This window comes from Piliocolobus tephrosceles, chromosome 1, assembly GCF_002776525.5.
Source record: "Piliocolobus tephrosceles isolate RC106 chromosome 1, ASM277652v3, whole genome shotgun sequence".
In the NCBI taxonomy this organism is placed as follows: Eukaryota; Metazoa; Chordata; class Mammalia; order Primates; family Cercopithecidae; genus Piliocolobus; species Piliocolobus tephrosceles.
This window is the reverse complement of record NC_045434.1, coordinates 4,933,731-4,956,117: the sequence shown is the minus strand read 5'-3', so window position 1 is coordinate 4,956,117 and position 22,387 is coordinate 4,933,731. Positions and strand designations below refer to the sequence as shown.

Sequence of the window (22,387 nt, the reverse complement as noted above, 5' to 3'; positions counted from 1 at the left end):
GTGCTGTATTCAGGAGACCCATCTCTCATGCAAAGACACACACTGGCTCAAAATAAGGGGATGGAGAAATATTTACCAAGCAAACAGAAACCACAAAAAAGCAGGAGTTGCAATCTTAATCTCTGATAACACAGACTTTAGACCAACAAAGATCATAAGAGACAAAGGCATTGCATAATGGTAAAGGGATCACTGCAACAAGAAGAGCTAATTATCCTAAATATATATGCATCCAACACAGGAGCATCTAGATTCATAAAGCAAGTTCTTAGAGACCTACAAAGAGACTTACACTCCCACAAAATAATAGTGGAGACTTTAACACCCTACTGTCAATATTAGACAGATCAACGAGACAGAACTCAGCTCCGGACCAAGCGGATCTGATAGACATCTACAGAACTCTCCACCCCAAATCAACAGAATATACATTCTTCTCAGTGCCTCATCGCACTTATTCTAAAACTGACTACGTAATTGGAAGTAAAATACTCCTCAGCAAACGCAAAAGAATGAAAACCATAAGTCTCCCAGACCACAGTGCAATCAAATTAGAACTCAGGACTAAGAAACTCACTGAAAACCACACAACGACATGGAAATTGAACAACCTGCTCCTGAATGACTACTGGGTACATAACGAAATGAAGGCAGAAATAAAGATGTTCTTTGAAACCAATGAGAATGAAGACACAATGTAACAGAATCTCTGGGACACATTTAAAGCAGTGTGTAAAGAGAAATTTATAGTACTAAATGCCCACAAGAGAAAGCAGGAAAGATCTAAAATTGACACCCTAACATCACAATTAAAAGAACTAGAGAAGCAAAGGCAAACACATTCAAAAGCTAGGAGAAGGCAAGAAATACCTAAGATCAAAGCAGAACTGAAGGAAATAGAGACACGAAAAAACCCTTCAAAAAAAAAAAAAAAAAAATCAATGAATCCAGGAACTGGTTTTTTTGAAAGGATCAACAAAATAGATCTAGCCAGACTAATAAAGAAGAAAAAAGAATGAAATAGACACAATAAAAAATGATAAAGGAGATATCACCAGAGACCCCACAGAAATATAAACTACCATCAGAGAATACTGTAAATATCTCTATGCAAATAAACTAGAAAATCTAGAAAAAATCGATAAATTCCTGGACACATACATCCTCCCAAGACTAAATCAGGAAGAAGCTGAATGCCTGAATAGAACAACAACAAGTTCTGAAATTGAGGCAGCAATTAATAGCCTACCAACCAGAAAAAGTCCAGGACCAGACGGATTCACAGCTGAATTCTACCAGAGGTATGAAGAGGAGCTAGTACCATTCCTTCTGAAATTATTCAGAAATTCGGAAAATGAGGCAATCCTCCCACACTCATTTTATGAGGCCAGCATTATCCTGATAAGAGTATGTTCCATTCTGATCAATGTACCATGTTTACTTGAAAATAATGTCTCTTCTGCCACTTTTGAGTGTAGTGTTCTACAAATATTAGGTATATCAAGGTGGTTGATAGTGTTATTCTATGCCTTAGCTAATTTTTTGTGTAGCTGCTCTACCAAGTGCTGCGAATTTTTAAATCTCCAAATATGGTTGTGGAATTGCCCATTTTTATCTCTTTAATTCTGTTATAAGTGTTGATGACCGCTATATCATCCTGTTCAACAGACACTTCTCTCATTATAAAGTATCAGACTAATCTACGGTAATACATTCAATTTGAAATGATATAATATAGCAATCCATCCTTCTTATGCTTACTGTTTCCATGACCGATCTTTTTCAATCTATTTATTTTCAACCTATATCTTTATCTTTTTCTTCTTTCCTTCCGCTTTCTTAAATTATTTTACATTTTTTCAGAATTCCATTTTAATTTTCCTGTTGGCTTTTTAGTCATCTGTTTTGCAATTACTTTTATATATATCCTTAGCTTTACATGGTCCACTTATGTAATATATGCCAGAATAATTTTTTTTCTAATTCCATTTCTCCTCCAATTAGCCTGGTAGCCATCATACTCTATCCTTTTACTAGTTGTAACTGAAATTATAATATTTAAATCTGACTTCAAAAAGTCTAATATGTTCATACTTTTAACTCGTACCAGAAAATACAGCAACCTCACAAAAAATTAACCCCATTTTTGTGAGGACCTCGATTTACGTTATTACATCAGATATTTTCATTTATACAATTAAAGCACAATATAAATTATTTAAAAATCAATGCTTATTTTTATTTATTGATTTAAGCATTTTGCTTTTCATTCCATTCTGTATTTATCCTTCAATCAGAGATTATTCTTATTGGGTCTAAAGGATAATAGGACAGGGGGGCGCCCAAGATGGCTGAATAGGAACAGCCCCAGCCTCCAGCTCACAGTGTGAGCGACACAGAAGATAGGTGATTTTTGCATTTTGAACTGAGGTACACACCGACACCTCACACCTCACACTGCTGGGTACACCTCTGAGACTAAGGCTGCAGAGCAAGAATCAGACAGCAATACTCGCTGTTCAGCAATATTCTATCTTCTGCAGCCTCTGCTGCTCATACCCAGGCAAACAGTGTCTGGAGTGGACCCCAAGCAAACTCCAACAGACCTGCAGCTGAGGGTCCTGACTGTTAGAAGGAAAACAAACAAACAGAAAGGACACCCACACCAAAACCCAATCAATACGTCACCATCATCAAAGACCAAAGGCAGATAAAACCACAAAGATGGGGAAAAAGCAGGGCAGAAAAGCTGGAAATTCAAAAAATCAGAGCGCATCTCCCCCTCCAAAGGAACGCAGCTCATCGCCAGCAACGGAACAAAGCTGGACGGAGAATGACTTTGATGAGTTGAGAGAACAAGGCTTCAGTCGATGAAACTTCTCAGAGCTAAAGGAGGACTACGTACCCAGCACAAACAAACTAAAAACCTTGAAAAAAGAATGGATGAATGGATAACTAGAATAATCAATGCAGAGAAGACCTTAAAAGAACTGATAGAAATGAAAACCATGACACGAGAACTACGTGACAAATGCACGGGTTTCAGTAACCGACTTGATCAACTGGAAGAAAATCAGTGATTGAAGATCAAATGAAGGAAATGAAACAAGAAGAGAAGTCTAGAGAAAAAAGAGGAAAAAGAAATGAACAAAGCCTCCAAGAAATATGGGATTATGTGAAAAGACCAAATCTACGTCTGATCGGTGTGCCTGAAAGTGACGGGGAAAATGGAACCAAGTTGGAAAACACTCTGCAGGATATCATCCAGGAGAATTTCCCCAACCTAGTAAGGCAGGCCAACATCCTAATTCAGGAAATACAGAGAACGCCACAAAGATACTCCTCCAGAAGAGCAACTCCAAGACACATAATTGTCAGATTCACCAAAGCTGAAATGAAGGAAAAAATGTTAAGGGCAGCCAGAGAGAAAGGTCGGGTTACCCATAAAGGGAAGCCCATCAGACTAACACCAGATCTCTCGGCAGAAACTCTACAAGCCAGAAGAGAGTGGGGGCCAATATTTAACATTCTTAAAGAAAAGAATTTTCAACCCAGAATTTCATATCCAGCCAAACTAAGTTTCATAAGTGAAGGAAAAATAAAATCCTTTACAGACAAGCCAATGCTGAGAGATTTTATCACCACCAGGCCTGCCCTACAAGAGATCCTGAGGGAAGCCCTAAACATGGAAAGGAACAACAGGTACCAGCCATTGCAAAAACATGCCAAAATGTTCGATGCTAGGAAGAAACTCCATCAACTAACGAGCAAAATAACCAGTTAGTATCATGATGACAGGATCAAGTTCACACATAACAATAGTAATCTTAAATGTAAATGGACTAAATGTTTCAATTAAAAGACACAGATGGGGAAATTGGATAGAGTCAAGATCCATCAATGTGCTGTATTCAGGAGACCCATCTCACATGCAGAGACACACATAGGCTCAAAATAAAGGGAAGGAGGAAGATCTACCAAGTAAATGGAAAACAAAAAAAGGCAGGGGTTGCAATCCTAGTCTCTGATAAAGCAGACTTTAAACCATCAAAGATCAAAAGAGACAAAGAAGGCCATTACATAATGGTAAAGGGATCAATTCAACAAGAAGAGCTAACTCTCCTAAATATATATGCACCCAATACAGGAGCACCCAGATTCATAAAGCAAATCCTTAGAGACTTACAAAGAGACTTAGACTCACACACAATAATAATGGAAGACTTTAATACCCCACTGTCAACATTAGACAGATCAACGAGACAGAAAGTTAACAAGGATATCCAGGAATTGAACTCAACTCTGCACCGAGAGGACCTGATAGACATCTACAGAACTCTCCACCCCAAAACAGCAGAATATACATTCTTCTCAGCACCACACCACACTTATTCCAAAATTGACCACATAGTGGGAAGTAAAGTACTCCTCAGCAAAAGTAAAAGAACAGAAATTTTAACAAACTGTCTCTCAGACCACAGTGCAATCAAACTAGAACTCAGGACTAAGAAACTCAATCAAAACCGCTCAACTACATGGAAACTGAACAACCTACTCCTGAATGACTACTGGGTACATAACAAAATGAAGGTAGAAATAAAGATGTTCTTTGAAACCAATGAGGACAAATTTACAACATCCCAGAATCTCTGGGACACATTTAAAGCAGTGTGTGGAGGGAAATGTATAGCACTAAATGTCCACAAGAGAAAACAGGAAAGATCTAAAATTGACACCCTAACATCACAATTAAAAGAACTAGAGAAGCAAGAGCAAACACATTCAAAACCTAGCAGAAGGCAAGAAATAACTAAGATCAGAGCAGAACTGAAGGAGATAGAGACACAAAAAACCCTCCAAAAAATCAATGAATCCAGGAGCTGGTTTTCTGAAAAGATCAACAAAATTGATAGACCGCTAGCAAGACTAATAAAGAAGAAAAGAGAGAAGAATCAAATAGACGCAATAAAAAAAAATGATAAAGGGGGTATCACCACTGATCCCACAGAAATACACACTACTATCAGAGAATACTATAAACACCTCTACGCAAATAAACTAGAAAATCTAGAAGAAATGGATAATTTCCTTGACCCTTACACTCTCCCAGGACTAAACCAGGAAGTAATTGAATCCTTGAATAGACCAATAGCAGGCTCTGAAATTGAGGCAATAATTAATAGCCTACCAACCAAAAACAGTCCAGGACCAGACGGATTCACAGCCGAATTCTACTGGAGGTATGAGGAGGAGCTGGTACCATTCCTTCTGAAACTATTCCAATGAAGAGAAAAAGAGGGAATCCTCCCTAACTCATTTTATGAGGCCAACATCATCCTGATACCAAAGCCTGGCAGAGATGCAACAAAAAAAGAGAATTTTAGACCAATATCCCTGATGAACATTGATGCAAAAATCCTCAATAAAATACTGGCAAACCGAATCCAGCAGCACATCAAAAAGCTTATCCACCATGATCAAGTGGGCTTCATCCCTGGGATGCAAGGCTGGTTCAACATACATAAATCAATAAACGTAATCCAGCATATGAAAAGAACCAAAGACAAAAACCACATGATTATCTCAATAGAGGCAGAAAAGGCCTTTGACAAAATTCAACAGCCCTTCATGCTAAAAACGCTCAATAAATTTGGTATCAATGGAACGTATCTCAAAATAATAAGAGCTATTTATGACAAACCCACAACCAATATCATACTGAATGGGCAAAAACTGGAAGCATTCCCTTTGAAAACTGGCACAAGACAGGGATGCCCTCTCTCACCACTCCTATTCAACATAGTGTTGGAAGTTCTGGCGAGGGCAATCAGGCAAGAAAAATAAATAAAGCGTATTCAGTTAGGAAAAGAAGAAGTCAAATTGTCCCTGTTTGCAGATGACATGATTGTATATTTAGAAAACCCCATTGTCTCAGCACAAAATCTTCTTAAGCTGATAAGCAACTTCAGCAAAGTCTCAGGATACAAAATCAACGTGCAAAAATCACAAGCATTCTTTTACACCAGTAACAGACAAACAGAGAGCCAAATCAGGAATGAACTCCCATTCACAATAGCTTCAAAGAGAATAAAATATCTCGGAATCCAACTTACAAGGGATTTAAAGGACCTCTTCAAGGATAACTACAAACCACTGCTCAGTAAAATAAAAGAGGACACAAACAAATGCAAGAACATACCATGCTCATGGATAGGAAGAATCAGTATTGTGAAAATGGCCATACTGCCCAAGGTGATTTATAGATTCAATGCCATCCCTATTAAGCTATCAATGACTCTCTTCACAGAATTGGAAAAAAACTGCTTTAAAGTTCATATGGAACCAAAAAAGACCCCGCATTGCTAAGACAATCCTAAGTCAAAAGAACAAAGCTGGAGGCATCACACTACCTGACTTCAAACTATACTACAAGGCTACAGTAACCAAAACAGCATGGTACTGGTACCAAAATAGAGATATAGACCAATGGAACAGAACAGAGCCCTCAGAAATAATACCACACATCTACAGCCATCTGATCTTAGACAAACCTGACAAAAACAAGAAATGGGGAAAGGATTCCCTATTTAATAAATGGTACTGGGAAAACTGGCTAGCCATAAGTGGAAAGCTGAAACTGGATCCTTTCCTTACTCCTTATACGAAAATTAATTCAAGATGGATTAGAGACGTAAATGTTAGACCTAAAACCATAAACACCCTACAAGAAAACCTAGGTAATACCATTCAGGACATAGGCATGAGCAAAGACTTCATGTCTAAAACACCAAAAGCAATGGCAACAAAAGCCAGAATTGACAAATGGGATCTAATTAAATTGAAGAGCTTCTGCGCAGCAAAGGAAACTACCATCAGAGTGAACAGGCAACCTACAGAATGGGAGAAAAATTTTGCAATCTACTCATCTGACAAAGGGCTTACATCCAGAACCTACAAAGAACTCAATCAAATTTACAAGAAAAAAACAAACAACCCCATCAAAAAGTGGGCAAAGGATATGAACAGACACTTCTCAAAAGAAGACATTCACACAGCCAACAGACACATGAAAAAATGCTCATCATCACTCACCATCAGAGAAATGCAAATCAAAACCACAATGAGATAGCATCTCACACCAGTTAGAATGGCAATCATTAAAAAAATCATGAAACAACAGGTGCTGGAGAGGATGTGGAGAAATAGGAACACTTTTACACTGTTGGTGGGATTGTAAACTAGTTCAACCATTGTGGAAAACAGTGTGGCGATTCCTCAAGGATCTAGAACTAGAAATACGATTTGACCCAGTCATCCCATTACTGGGTATATACCCAAAGGATTATAAATCATGCTGCTATAAAGACACATGCACATGTATGTTTATTGCAGCACTATTCACAATAACAAACACTTGGAATCAACCCAAATATCCATCAGTGACAGACTGGATTAAGCAAATGTGGCACATATACACCATGAAATACTATGCAGCCATAAAAAAAGGATGAATTCATGTCCTTTGTAGGGACATGGATGCAGCTGGAAACCATCATTCTCAGCAAACTATCGCAAGAACAGAAAACCAAACACCGCATGTTCTCACTCACAGGTGGGAATTGAACAATGAGATCACTTGGACACAGGAAGAGGAACATCACACACTGGGGCCTATTGTGGGGAGGCGGGAAGGGGGAGGGATAGCATTCGGAGATATACCTAATGTAAATGACGAGTTAATGGGTGCAGCATACCAATATGGCACATGTATACATATGTAACAAACCTCCACATTTGCACAAGTACCCTAGAACTTAAAGTATAATAATAATAATTAAAAAAAAAATACTAGGTTAGTTATTTCAGGTGTGCTAGTGAGAAATCCTACCAAATTTTGGCGGCGGGGGGAGTGAGGGGAGTAGAGACAGAATCTCACTATGTTGCCCAGGCTGATCTTGAGCTCCTGGGCTCAAGTGATCTTCCTGCCTCAGCCTCCAAGGTGTTGGGATTATAGGCATGAGACACAATGCCCAGCCTCTATCAACTGTTTACTGAAAATATTTTCTTTTGACTTTTATTCATGGAAAAAAGTTGTTTCTTAGCACTCATTTTCTTTCAGAATTTTGGAGATACATTTCATCATCTTTGGAAACATTCCATTATCATTCCATTATTTGGGAACATCATTCCATTATATTTCATTATTATTCCATCCCACATATTGATACATTACCTTTTGGTCTAGGTGTTGCTGCTCTGAAAGCAAAGTACATTTTTTCTCTATCTATATTGGGGATTTTTACACTATCTTTGTTTTTGAATAGTCTAATGAGATTAGGAATTTGCTTCATATTTTTCCTACTTGAGATTTATAGGACTTTTGAAACTATGGTTTGACATCTTTAGCCATTTTTTTAAAATTTCAATCATATTTTCAAATACTTTTTGCTCTATTCTCTCCTCTCCTTCTGAGGTTCCAATTATATATATGTAAGACATTCTCACTACATTGTTTTTATCTTACATTCTATTCTTACTTTTATTTTCTATCCTCTTATCTTTGCATGTTTCATTATAAACGTTCTGTTCTGACGTATTTTTGAGTTCACTAATTGTCTCTAATGTGAGGTCTAGTTTGCCATTAAAGACGTCTGCTAGAACTCACAATTCCAAATGTTTTGTTTTCAATTTTAGAATTTCTATGGGGTTCTTTCTTTTTAATTTTATCTTGATTACAAATCAAAACTATTATCCATTTGTTTCTTTTTTATACTTTCCCTCTGCAGAATCACCCAATCTTAATATACTTGAACATACTAATTAATGCATAGTTCTTTTATCTAGAGTTCCTATGAATATAATTCTGTTGTCTGTTTTTTCCTCTGTTATTTTGGCCACATTGTGTTGAATTTTTGTGTACTCATTTTTTAACAAGTCCTGGACATAACACATGAAAATTGAGGTAATGTGAGGTCTAGGAAGATGCAATAGTCTGTTAGAGAGAATTTACGTTTGCTTTTAGCAAGCTCCTGGAAAACTAGCAAAGTCGAATCACCTTCACTCAATTTCAGGACTGAAATAATTTATAGTTATACGTCAATCCTCTCAAAGCAAATCTATTTCCAGTTTACTCTTTCTTATAGGGCACAATCCTTTAAGCTACCAATACCAAAAAGTAGTGGTTTACCATGTCTCCTCTTTGGTAGATCCTAGATTCCAAAATACCACTCCTAGCTCTGGGAGCTACTCAAAATGTCTCCATCTCCAATACTACTTCAAGAATTAGCAGGTAACCCAAAGGGAAAAGTAGGCTCACTCTCTGGGTTTCTTTCCTCAATAAAGTTTTGGCCCCGTAAATCTTAGCCTTATCAGCTCTCTGGTGCCTTTTTAAAAAAACAAAAACTAAAGTCTTTTCCAGCTTTACTCGTGGTAGTTAGCTGGACTACTGACCCAAATTACCTAATTCATCATAATTCATGATACTTAAACTATAACCCTACACCATTTGGTGAGGGTGGAGGGGTATGGGGGGTAATTCCTGCAAAAGAGTATCAGGCCAAAGTACCTGACTAACTGAAAGAGGGCATTCAATCTTCTAATTCCTAAGTAACGTTTAAAAATGTAATTAATTTGAAAAACATAATGGAGACCTCTATGAAAGAAGTACATTAATATTTTAAAAGTACGTATACTACTTGCACAAAAATCAAACAATTTTCACCAACTGATTATTCACTTACTAATAAATAGTTAATTAAATGTCTAATACATATGTGCTCCTAAAGTTTAAATAAGGAATGGCTTAGGAAGAACTTACAGTCTGATGGGGGGGGGGGCCTTGGTATTATGAGGAAGTATAATAAAATGTTACGGGTAAAATGATACAACTATACACTGAGTACAGTGGTGTTCTAACAATAATAGTTTGTGATGGGGACCCAAAGAAAAAGGTAATTCTTGAATGTAGATGTGCAAAATGAATTGGTACTGACCAGGATGAGCAAAAGACAAGCAAAGGATATGAGGTGTTCCTAGCAGTAGGGGCAAAAGGGCAAGAAGGCAAGAGCTACAGGTAATGTAAGAGCACAGTATAGCATTAGTACTTGAGAAACATCAAGGAGTTCCATGGATCTGGAACATGGTGGGGGCGAGGTATATGTGTGCGCATGTACATGTGTCTCTGTATGTGAGTGTGAGTGTAATGGTCATGGTTGTGATAGTGAAAGTAGTTAGCTGTAAGAGAGAAAAACAATCTTTGTCTATATTGTGGAGCATAATAAAGTACATATACAAATCATATTTAACAGTAAATCAGTGAAGTGTATCCAATAAAATGAGGGAAAAAGGTATATGTGCTATCATCAAAATTATTAAACATTGCTTAAAAACACAGAGAAATAATACATAAAACTATCAGAAATGAAGAGAAAATTATTATTGTCTGCAGATACTAGATCTACAAAAGAATAAATGTTTTGGGTTACTTAACCCCAAAGGTGATGGTATTAGGAAGTGGGCCTTTGTGAGGTCATGATAGAATTCATAAATTAAAATAGAGCATTTATAGAAAAGTCCTCAGAGAGTTCCTTTGGCACTTTTAGTAGATGACAATATAGGGAAAAGATACCTTCTATGAACCGTGAAGAGGGCCCTCTATAGACAGTGAATTTGTCAACACCTTGAACTTCAACACCTGGCCTCCAGAACTGTCAGAAATAAATTTCTATGGTTTATAAGCTACTCGGTTTACGATATTTTGTTGTAGCAGCCCAAAGGGACTAAGGCAAATGCCATTTACAAAAGCATCAAAAAGAAGAAAGTACTTTAGGAATAAAGTTAACCAAGAAGGTAAAAGATTTGTACCCTGAAAACTACAAAACATTGCTGAAAGAAATGAAAGGAGACACAAATAAATGGAAAGACATCCTATGTTCATGCACTGGAAGGTTTAATATTGTTAAGATGTCAATACCGCAAAGTAAGCTACATATTCAATGTAATCCTTTTCAGAATCCTACAGCATTTTTGCAGAAACAGAAAAAACAATCCTAAAATTCATACGGAAACCATAAAGAATCCCAAATAGCTGAAAAAATCTTGAGAAAGCAAAAAGCTGAGGGCTTCATACTTCCTGACTTCAAAATGCATTCTAAAGCTTCAGTAAGTGAAACAGTTTGGTAATGGCATAAAGACATACAGACTAATGGAATAGAACAGAGAGCCCAGGTAATAAAACCATATATATGGTCAAATAATCTTTGAATTGTGTTAGTGCCATGACTAACATAATGTGGAAATATAATGGTGCTGGGAAAACTGGGTATCAACATGCAAAAGAATAAAAGTGGAGCCTTATTTTACACACACAAAACGAACTCAAAATGGATCAAAGAATAAATATAAGACATGAAATTACAAACTCCTAGGAAAAAACCACAGGAGAAAAGTTTCATAACTTGGTCCTTAGAAATGATTTCTTGATGCTGACAAAAGCAATAAGAGATGAGTAGAACTACATCAAAATAAAAAGCTTCTGCACAGCAAACAACAGAACAAAACAGCAAACTACAGAATGAGAGAATGTATTTACAAAACATATGTCTGATAAGGACTTAATACTCAAAATGTATAAGGAACTCCTACAACTCAATAGTGACAACAAAAAAAAAGAAACACAAGTAAAAACTTGGCAAAAGACTTGAATAGACATTTCTTCAAAGAAGACATACAAATGATACACAGGTATTTGAAAAATGCTTAGCATTATGAATTATCAGGGAAGTTCAAATCAAAACCACGATGAAATATCACCTGACACCTGCTAGGATGGCTGTTATTTTTAAAAAAACAACAACATAAAAAATAAATAAATAAGTATCAGCAAGGATGTGGAGAAATTAAAACCTTGTACACCATTATTGGGAATGTAAAATAACGTAGATGCTATAGAAAACAGTATGGAGATTCTTCAAAAAATTAAAAGTAGAACTACCATATGAACCAGCAATCACATTTCTGGATATTTATTCAAACAAAGTCAACTGAGGAACTTAAATAAATATCTGCCCTCTCATGCTCATTGTTGCATTATTCACAATAGACAAGAGGTGGAAACAACCTAAATACTCATCAGCAGATGAATGAATAAAGAAAATGTATTGGCCAGGAGTGTGGCTCATGCCTGTAATTCCAGCCGAGGGAGGAGGATTGCTTGAGGCCGGGAGTTCCAGACAAGCCCTGGCAACATAGAGAAACCTTGTCTCTACAAAAAAAAAAAAAAAAATTGTTTAAATTAGTTGCATGTGCAGCCGTAGTCCCAGCTACTGGGGAGGCTAAGCTGGGAGGATCCCTTGGCCCCAAGTTCCAGGCTGCAATAAGCCATGATCACACCACTGCACTCCAGCCTGGGTGACAGAGCAAGACCCTGTCTCAAAAAAAGAAAGAAGGCAAATGTGTTATACATACATACAATGGAATATTATTCAGCCTTAAAAAAGAAGAAAATCCTCTACTATGCTGCAACATGGATTAACTTTGAAGACATTATACTAAGTGAAATAAGACAGTAACAGGACAAACATTGTATGATTCCACTTATGTGACATGTCTGAAGTGTTGAATTCACAGAAGCAGAAAGTAGAACCGTGGTTTCCAGGGGCTGGGGATAGGGGAATGGGGAGCTGTTGTTCAATGGGAACAGAGGTTCAGTCATGCCAGATGAAAACGTTCTAGAGATCTGCTGTACAATAATATGCACATAGTTAACAATACTCTATTATACCCTTCAAAATGGAAGAGGATTTCACATTATGTAATTTTTTACCATAATTTTTTAAAAGAATGCACTAATGTAGCTAAGATCATTTTTATTAAAAAAAAAAATTAAGGGATATGTTGCTATATTAACAGTTAAAAATTTTATAAAGTTTATCTAATTAAAGCCATGTGGTGTTAATGGTAGAATACAGAAAGGTCAAAGGGGAAAAAAAGACTAAATCCTAAAAGCCCAAATATGTATATGTGTTATCCACAATCGGTGAGAAAAAAATGGATTATCTAATGAATGGAGATGAGACGATGGGCTTGCCATTGAGAAAAAAATACAGTCCAACCTTATATCATGTACTCAAATAAATGTAAGATAAGTAAGAGATACACATTTAGTTTACGACAGGTAAAAATTTTAGACTGGGCAGAATACTAAAAACAGAGAGTTTTTTCTAACTCACACTAACCCTCTCTAAGTCTTCAATGATATCTAGAGTCATATAGAATTTTCAAACACCAGATTCTAGAGGTATATAGAAATGCACAAACTAATGGCAAATATAAGTATGCTGTTTTTCAGTTGTACTAATACTGTTTTTTCTTATAGTTATAAATGCAAATGAAAACTGACGGTTCAAAATAGTATATTATTACAGCAATAGCAGAGGACTTTAGAGGCTTAAGATCTGACAGAAATCCAGCTTTGTAAACATAAATGGCAAATGAATTGTGCTTCAATAGATGTTAAAAATCCACTAAGAATAACATTTTCAAAGAATATATATTGACATGGGAAAAGTTCCATTCATCCAGCCAGTCAATAAATACTGTGCTGGGCCATGGACTATGTGCTAAAGAATTTTTAAATGAGCAAGGAAGCCATGATCTTTGCTATCAAGAATCTTAAAGTTTAGTGAGAAAGGCAAACAAGGATTATAGTTATAAAATACTTGATAGAAAAGGTACAAAGAAAAATGTCTAAGTACCTAGCAGGGGAACCTGCCTAGTCTATAAGAGTCAGAGGTTTTGTAGGAAAAATAACATTTTAAGTTCAGATCTGAAAAGATACATAGGAATTAGCCCAACTTAGTGGTTATGGATTATGGGTGGACGTATCAACAAACTGAAAGCTCAGTATTAATTATCAAGGGAGAAAAGGCCCAGGATCAATGGTGGGGAGGGGAGGGTGTACAGGGAGGGGAGGGTATGTGGGGAGGGGTGGAGCTCGGGGACCCGTACCCAGAACGGTATATATACTAAAGGCCTAATAACATCTGCACAGAGTAAGATTGGAAGTACACAAAAGAAAATATGATAATATATCACTGCTTAACTCTTTTCTATATTTCTTAATCGATCATACATTACCATTTACTCTACTGATCAAAAGGGTTAGTAAAATAATACTTTACCATTGTGCTTTTATTAACATTTTAGACAAGGCTGTTAAAACTTAATGTATTCATTTGGCAAATAAGGCTAATAAGATTTAACTTCACAAAGCTTCTGATTAGGATCAAATATAACATGTGCAGGATTAACGGTTTTGTGACTGTGGTCGCTGGACCTAACTCAGTATCAGAGTGAGCGGATCTAGAATTGGAAAGTAGTTGTAAAAACTGATAGATCAGGAGGAAAAAAACGTGGACCCGATGAAGCTGATGAGTTGGTTACTACAGTGTTGTCACTACCCACTTTAGCAATAATGACAGTCAATGCTAATTAATCCTCCCTCCCGCTCCTTAGACCCAATCTCAGAATCCTTAGCAACCTAGTGCTCCAGGCAGCCACTTGCAATTAATTTAGAATGGCATGTTAATTGCAATCTTTTGCTATCACTAGCCTCAGAATTGCAAGTATGAATACAATCATACAATTTTTTTAAAAAGGTAGTTTGGCTATAAAAATGTCTCTCTTTTTTGAGACAGAGTCTCTCTCTGTCACCCAGGCTGGAGTGCAGTGGTGCGATCTCGGCTCACTGCAAGCTCCATCTCCCGGGTTCATGCCATTCTCCTGCCTCTGCCTCCTGAGTAGCTGGGGCTACAGGCGCCCACCACCATGCCCAGCTGATTTGTTTTATAGTTTTTTGGTAGAGACAGGGTTTCACCGTGTTAGCCAGGATGGTCTTAATCTCCTGACCTCATGATCCACCTGCCTTGACCTCCCAGAGTGCTGGGATTACAGGCGTGAGCCACCGTGCCAGGCCAAAAATGTCTTTTTAAATGTATATTTTAACATTTAAATGTTCTGTTTCTCTGAAAGTATATCTTCTAGTATGCCCAGAGGTTCTGATGTATTAAGTATTATTTTGTAAGCCACTGTTATTCATGTATTATGCCAGAAACAAGAATTTAGAGACTATAGCATTTAAAAAATATATTTACATATATTTACAAATAATAAAGTCAGACACAAATACGTAAGATGGAGTGTTGCTTTTTCACATATGTTGCTTTTTCACAAAATGAAAACAAATGAATTTCTTACCTTTCCTCTGGAGTATCTACATGAAATGTTCTCTCTATAACAGTGGTCCACTGGAGACATCTGATTATAAATGTGTTTGGCTTTGGTCGTTCTGTTTTCATTAATTGGCATTCTAAGAATAAAATAAAATGTTTCTTTAAATATGGATATATCTAAACCAAGAAGTAAATAATTGAGAACTACAGAGTTCTATTTTAAACAAAACCCAGTGTGACCTCACAGCTTTCTATGGATCTCCACTCAGTATTATTCACAACCTGACCTTAGTCTTCCTTTCCAATCCTTCACCCATTCTGGCCACATTAACCACCTCAACTGGACTATATAATTTTCCCCAAACACATCTTACTCTTTCCTTTATTTATGCCTTTGCTCCAGCTGTTCTTGTCATCTGAAATACTTCCCCCACTTATTTTATCTCTATCCATATGCATCACCTGCAGTCACAATAATTCTGATCCTTGAAGGTCCAGATCAAACATTATTCCTTCCATGAAACCTTCCATAACACCTGGCCCTAGATTGGCCATTTCATCCTCTCAATTCTCATTACTTATTACCATATCCCTCATTTGTCACTTACCATAGACTATCTTACAGTATTACTTATCATTTTAAGAAAATTACAAATATCACTTATCCTTACCTAGATTATAAGCCCTTTGACAATATAAACTGCCTGTAACACTTAGTATCCATAGCCCCGAGAGCTAGTCAGTCTAAATGTGACTGAATTCTGTTAGTGAGTAACTAGGAAGATGTCAAAGAACATGAGCCTAAAAGTATGGGTTCTGACACTGGTGTGCCTGGATTCAATTATTTTTTCATACCATTAACTATACAAACTTGGACAAATTAATTTAACTCTCTAGTCTTCAACAGTTAAGTAGGAAACAGTATCTACATCATAGAATTGACGTAGGAATTAACAATAAACTCATGTAATATTAGCATAATATGAGACCTGTAAGCTTTCAACAAACATTAACTATTATTTGGCATACATCTGAGTTGGATTTTAAAGGATAAGTGGTATTGGACACCAAGAAAAAAATAGGGTACAGTTGTCTGCTGACTCTGTCCTTTTGAAAGAAACTAATTTATCTCCATTGAAAACTTCAAGTCTTTTCTCAGTGCTTATCTGCTGTGTCCTATCTCCATCATTAGCAACTATCAACCACCATTTCTGTCTTTACAGTTCCAATTCATTACTCAGATTAGCTGTGGTTTTTTCTTTTTCTTTCTTTTTTTTTTTTTGAGACAGAGTCTCGCTCTGTCACCCAGGTTGGAGTGCAGTGGCCCGATCTTGGCTCGCTGCAACCTCCGCCTGCTGGGTTCAAGTGGTTGTCATGCCTCAGCCACCCAAGTAGCTGTGATTACAGGCGTGCACCACCACACCCAGCTAATTTTTCTAATTTTACTAGAGACGGGGTTTCACCATGTTGGCCAGGCTGATCTCGAACTCCTGACCTCAAGTGATCCACCCACCTTGGCCTCCCAAAGTGCTGGGATAACAGGCTTGACCCACCGTGCCCAGTCCCAGATTAGCTCTTTACTGGCCCTTTACACTGAGAGAAATGATTCACCCAAGGGTCTCTGCTTAGTTTTCTTTTCTTTTCTAACAGTTTTCATGTTTTCAGCAATCATCTCTCAGTTTACCAATATCAAAATCCAAACTTTTTTCACCATGGAGTTCTACTTTAACACACACATGTCTAAATACGTAGTGAATATTTCTACCTGGTTGAATTACTGGACCACCCCTGAAACCAAACTCAGTATTTTCCCCCTAAAATGCATTTCTCCTCCTGGTTTGCAAAACTTTTCCATCACCCAGGCTGAAAGATAAAGTGATCTTCCTTTTTCATACTGTTACTATTTGTCATTACAGGTGCTCCTTGACTTATGACTGTGTTACATTCCAATAAATCCACTGGAAGTCAAAAATACTGTAAGGAAAAATGCATTTAATACACCTAGACTACCCAAGATCACAGGTTAGCCTAACCTACTTTAAACATGCTCAGAACACTCATATTAGCCTAGAGCTAGACAAAATCATCTAACACAAAGCCTATTTTGTAATAGAGTATTGAATACTACACATAGATGGATGTTTTGTCGACATGATGAGATGTGAAAACACAAAAAATAAGAGCATCCAGAAAAATGCTGGCAACACAGTACACTGTAGAGTATCTACTGTGCATGTTGTGATCACGTGACTGACTGCGAGCTATGATTTCCTGCTGCTGCCCAGCATCACTAGGGAGTATCACACAGCAAATTACTAGCCCAGGAAAAGACAAAAATCCAAAATTTGAAATACAGTTTCCATTGAGTATGTATTGCTGTCAGGAGCATGGTAAAGTAAAAGACATCATGACACTGAACTACTGTAAGTGGGAGACCATTCATAACCGGTTTTCCACTGCTGTAATTCTAGTTCAGATTCTCCGTGCCCAATGCCTAAACCTCCCAGCTGCCCTAAGACCAGATTCTTCCTGTTTAGAGATGCTGAGTGACTACAGAAGTTAAAGACAGAAACTGTGCTCTGGGAGACATCTGAACATGTCCGAACGTGAACTCTTGATCTCTCTCAACCCTGATCCTCCTTCTGCCAACCTCTACTATGGCTTTCTCTATCTCACACGACACCTCCATCCTTTCAATTGCCCAAGCTGAAAACCCAAGAATCCCCTTGGAGTCCTCTCTTCTCTGACATCACATTCACTCCTGCAAATCCTAGTGTTTCTACTTTAAAAACATAACCTGCTTCTGATAACTTCTCACCACCTCCACTACCTCAGACTAAGCCATCACTGTCTCTCACCTGATGATTCCAAAAACCTTAGAATAGTTTTCCCCTGCCCTCACTGCAGTCTGTTCTCAATACAGCAGCCAGAAATCTTCTTAAAATGAAGATCTGCAAAAAAGTTCTGCAGTGTTTCAGTTCACTAAGAATAGAAGAGTAGGCCTTTAAGTGATCAGCAGGTGTCCTACTTGATCTGACCCTCCCACCGACTCTACTCAAGTTTCTGACCTACTTCCCTAGTACTCTTTCAGGCTGCTCTGCCAGCCACCCTGGCTTCCCTGCATTTCCTCAACAATGCACTACACTCTTTCTGTTTTAGAACTTTTTGCCCTCTGCCTAGCACTCTTCCTACCCCACACATCCACACAGCTGTCTACCTTAAACATCCTATTTAATACTGCAATCTGTACCCCTTACCTAGGACTCTCCCTCCATCTTCTCTTACCTGCTCTATTTTTTATTTTCCATACCATGTTACTATTTTCTAACATTTGATATGAAGTTTTTTAGTATCTTTTTTGCTTACTGTCTTTTCAACTAGATTGTAAGCTCCATTCACATATTCTTAGCACTTGGAACTATGCCAGACACATAGTACTCAATAAATATTTTCCAAATGAATGAATTCTGGTAGTAATAATCCAACAAAGAAGGTAATTTTGATGCTACCAAATGATAATTTCTAAAGCAATGTTCCTACAGAAGCAAGAAGGGATTAAATTTACTAGACAAGTAAAGGGGTAGCTCTAATCAGGAGTATAAATAGTTTAGTAATGAAACAGGAGAGAAGATATAAGGGCCCAAATGCAATTAGGAGTACAGAAGCAAGTAAAAGCTGGTAGAAATTATTTTCTCACTGCTTCTGTTTTTTTTTTTTCAATGAATTAGGATATAAAGCCATCGGAAATAGGTTGCAAAAGGATCCATCGGGCTTTGAAGAAAAAAAGATATGAAATAGCACTCTGGGAAAACGAAAGTACAGACTAGGGAAATCTACCATGACAGTCAAGAAGGATGAAGGACCAACCTGAATTTAATAATGAAGAATTTAAAGTAGTAACAGAGATCATGGTTGTGTATTTTCTCTCAAATATATTCAGCTGCATGTGTACAGGTGCGGAACACAGAGTAATGAATGTAAGCAAGGCTGTATTTTAACCAAGTAAGTTTGTCAAAGCAAGAAAACAGAAAAGAATTGAGAATGCAAGGCAAGGGAGCAAGGCAAGGGAGTAATTACGATAATCAACCAAGAAATTTAAAAAGGGTGTGGAGGAAAGTGAGAACCTGGGGATGTGCAAAATAATGAAAAGGTGGTAGAATCAACAGGTCATAAAATCTATTATATCACAATTCAACTCTGTATAGCAGCATTACATACTTTTTGAAATATGAAAGTTAAAAAATACAAAATATAGTATTCCACAAAAAATAAGCAAAAACAGTGTTCATTTGAAAGATGTAAGTTTTAAAATACCAAAGACATTATACTAATTTATACTAATAAAGAGCCAACCAATTCCTATGACTGACTCTGCCCATCAGTCTGATTCTCTTTGAAGCCAACTGTTACCCCCCATATCCTTCTTTTCAAAAGTTCTATTAAATTTCCAGCCAGTAGTTCATGAGCTAAATTACTTGAAAGTTAGGAATTGTGTGCAGAGTTCTTCTTATAGCACGTAGGACAGTGATAGGACATAGGAGTATATAATAAATACTTGATGACTGGGCAACTGATTGGCTTTAAATGTAAAGAATGGAGGACAGACACTTAAATGAGGGGCGTGCCCAAGAGAAATACTCAAGAATGAACTATGGGGTACAGAGAAATACAGCACAGAAGCAAAGAAAGAATGCCCAGTCTGAGGTTCACTATTTCAGTTTTACTTCAGGTTCCCATTATGATGATATAAGGTAATTAAGATAATGGACTTTGCAATCAGAATAAGAAATTCAAATCCAGACTCTAACACAATCAGCGGTGTGACCCTTTTCAAAGTACTTTACATCTAAGCCCTCAAGTTCATCATCTTTAAAAGCACTATCATGAATTAAAAGCATATTTTCAACACCATATCTAAATGAAGTTTAAATGCTATAATTCAAAGACCTTCTCAACACCAGACTTTTAGGAGTTACTTAAAGTGCTGTTATCAGATTCCAAATATCAATTACCATAATTTATAAGGCTGCTGAAAACAATAAAAGACATTACTTTAATTACCATTCTCAAGCAGATCACTGAAAAGGAATGGCTTAGAAAAGAATACAATTCTTGTATTTATGTAGGCAGTGGTTTGGGAAAATATTAAAAGAGTAACATAATGGCTAAGTAGTTATGCACAACTTGACTGTTCTTACTAAATTTGCTAAGTATCCATGAACCAAATCATGTATATGAAATGTCAGTTATGGGCCAGGCACTATGCAAAATGCTGGGCACACAAAAATGAATAGGAAACTCTGTGAGGTCATAGCACACACCACACAACTAATCACTTTACCCATGTAATTATAAAGTAGTATTTCATTTATGATATAAAGGATTTAATCAGGTCCTATGAATCCTCTAGTCCAAAAAAAAATGTTACGTGTAATTACAAAAAAAACTATAATAGAAATAAACCTATATTTTATAGATCTCAGTATGAAACACTCTACAAACACAGTCAATCTGTATACTAAGATACTGAAGTGGTAGTTGGATCACTACCAAGAGAATATCACAATGTCTTATGGTTTGTTGCTGTACAAAACAAATATAACTTAAAAAGCTGAATCCAAATTCAAAAAAGTTAAAACTCTAAATTACCATGATAAAACCAGTGATCGAGTAAATAGAACAACTTTTGAGTTCTTGCATGTTCACAATAAAGAATCAGAAACACAGGATTCTTAAAGGAAATGGTGGTTAATACATGGACTAGCCAATACTTCTTTAAAAGAATATTTTCCTTTTATTCCCACAGCAAGGTAGGGCAATTTAAATTTTAAAAATCAGAAGTAGAGTTCTTTGTAGATTCTGGATATGTCAGATTTGTCAGATGAATAAATTGCAAAAATTTTTTTCCCATTCTGTAAGTTGCCTGTTCACTCTGATGACAGTTTCTTTGCTGTGCAGAAGCTCTTTAGTTTAATTAGATCCCATTTGTCAATTCTGGCTTTTGTTGCCATTGCTTTTGGGGTTTCAGACATTAAGTCCTCGCCCATGCCTATGTCCTGAATGGTATTGCCTAGTATTCTTCTAGGGTTTTTATGGTTTTAGGTCTAACATTTAAGTCTCTAATCCACCTTGAATTAATTTTCGTATAAGGAGTAAGGAAAGGATCCAGTTTCAGCTTTCTACTTATGGCTAGCCACTTTTCCCAGCACCATTTATTAAATAGGGAGTCCTTTCCCCATTTCTTGTTTTTGTCAGGACTGTCAAAGATCAGATAGTTGTAGATGTGTGGTATTATTTCTGAGGGCTCTGTTCTGTTCCACCGGTCTATATCTCTGTTTTGGTACCAGTACCATGCTGTTTTGGTTACTGTAGACTTATAGTATAGTTTGAAGTAGGTAGCATGATGCCTTCAGCTTTGTTCTTTTGACTTAGGATTGTCTTGGCAATGAGGGCTCTTTTTTGGTTCCATGTGAACTTTAAAGTAGTTTTTTCCAATTCTGTGAACAAAGTCATTGGTAGCTTGATGGGGATGACACTGAATCTATAAACTACCTTGGGCAGTATGGCCATTTTCATGATACTGATTCTTCCTATCCATGAGCATGGAATGCACTTCCATTTGTTTGTATCCTCTTTTATTTCACTGAGCAGTGGTTTGTAGTTCTCCTTGAAGAGGTCCTTCACATCCCTTGTAAGTTGGATTCCTAGGTATTCTATTCTCTTTGAAGCTATTGTGAATGGGAGTTCATTCAAGATTTGGCTCTCTGTTTGTCTGTTATTGGTGTATAAGAATGCTTGTGATTTTTGCACATTGATTTTGTATCCTGAGACTTTGCTGAAGTTGCTTACCAGCTTAAGGAGATTATGGGCTGAGACAATGGGGTTTCCTACATAAACAATCATGTCATCTGCACACAGGGACAATTTGACTTCCTCTTTTCCTAATTGAATACGCTTTATTTCTTTCTTCCGCCTGATGGCCCTGGCCAGAATTTCCAACACTATGTTGAATAGGAGTGGTGAGACAGGGCATTCCTGTCTTGTGCCAGTTTTCAAAGGGAATGCTTCCAGTTTTTGCCCATTCAGTATGATATTGGTTGTGAGTTTGTCATAAATAGCTCTTATTATTTTGAGATACGTTCCATCAATACCGAATT

General features: G+C 37.0%; 1 protein-coding gene across 8 annotated transcripts in view; it reads right to left on the bottom strand.

Annotated features, from left to right (window-relative positions):
- The window catches only part of AKT3 (AKT serine/threonine kinase 3), a 373,403-nt gene that overhangs the window by 170,773 nt on the left and 180,243 nt on the right, over positions 1-22,387 (bottom strand). For all 8 annotated transcript variants that reach the window (XR_002732370.3, XM_023216162.2, XM_023216163.3 and 5 more), the window contains exon 4: positions 15,256-15,367. Coding sequence is in view for 7 of the 8 variants with exons in the window: in XM_023216162.2 (XP_023071930.1) it covers positions 15,256-15,367 (112 nt within the window). In the remaining variant the exon portion in view is untranslated. The remainder of the gene's footprint in view (positions 1-15,255; positions 15,368-22,387) is intronic.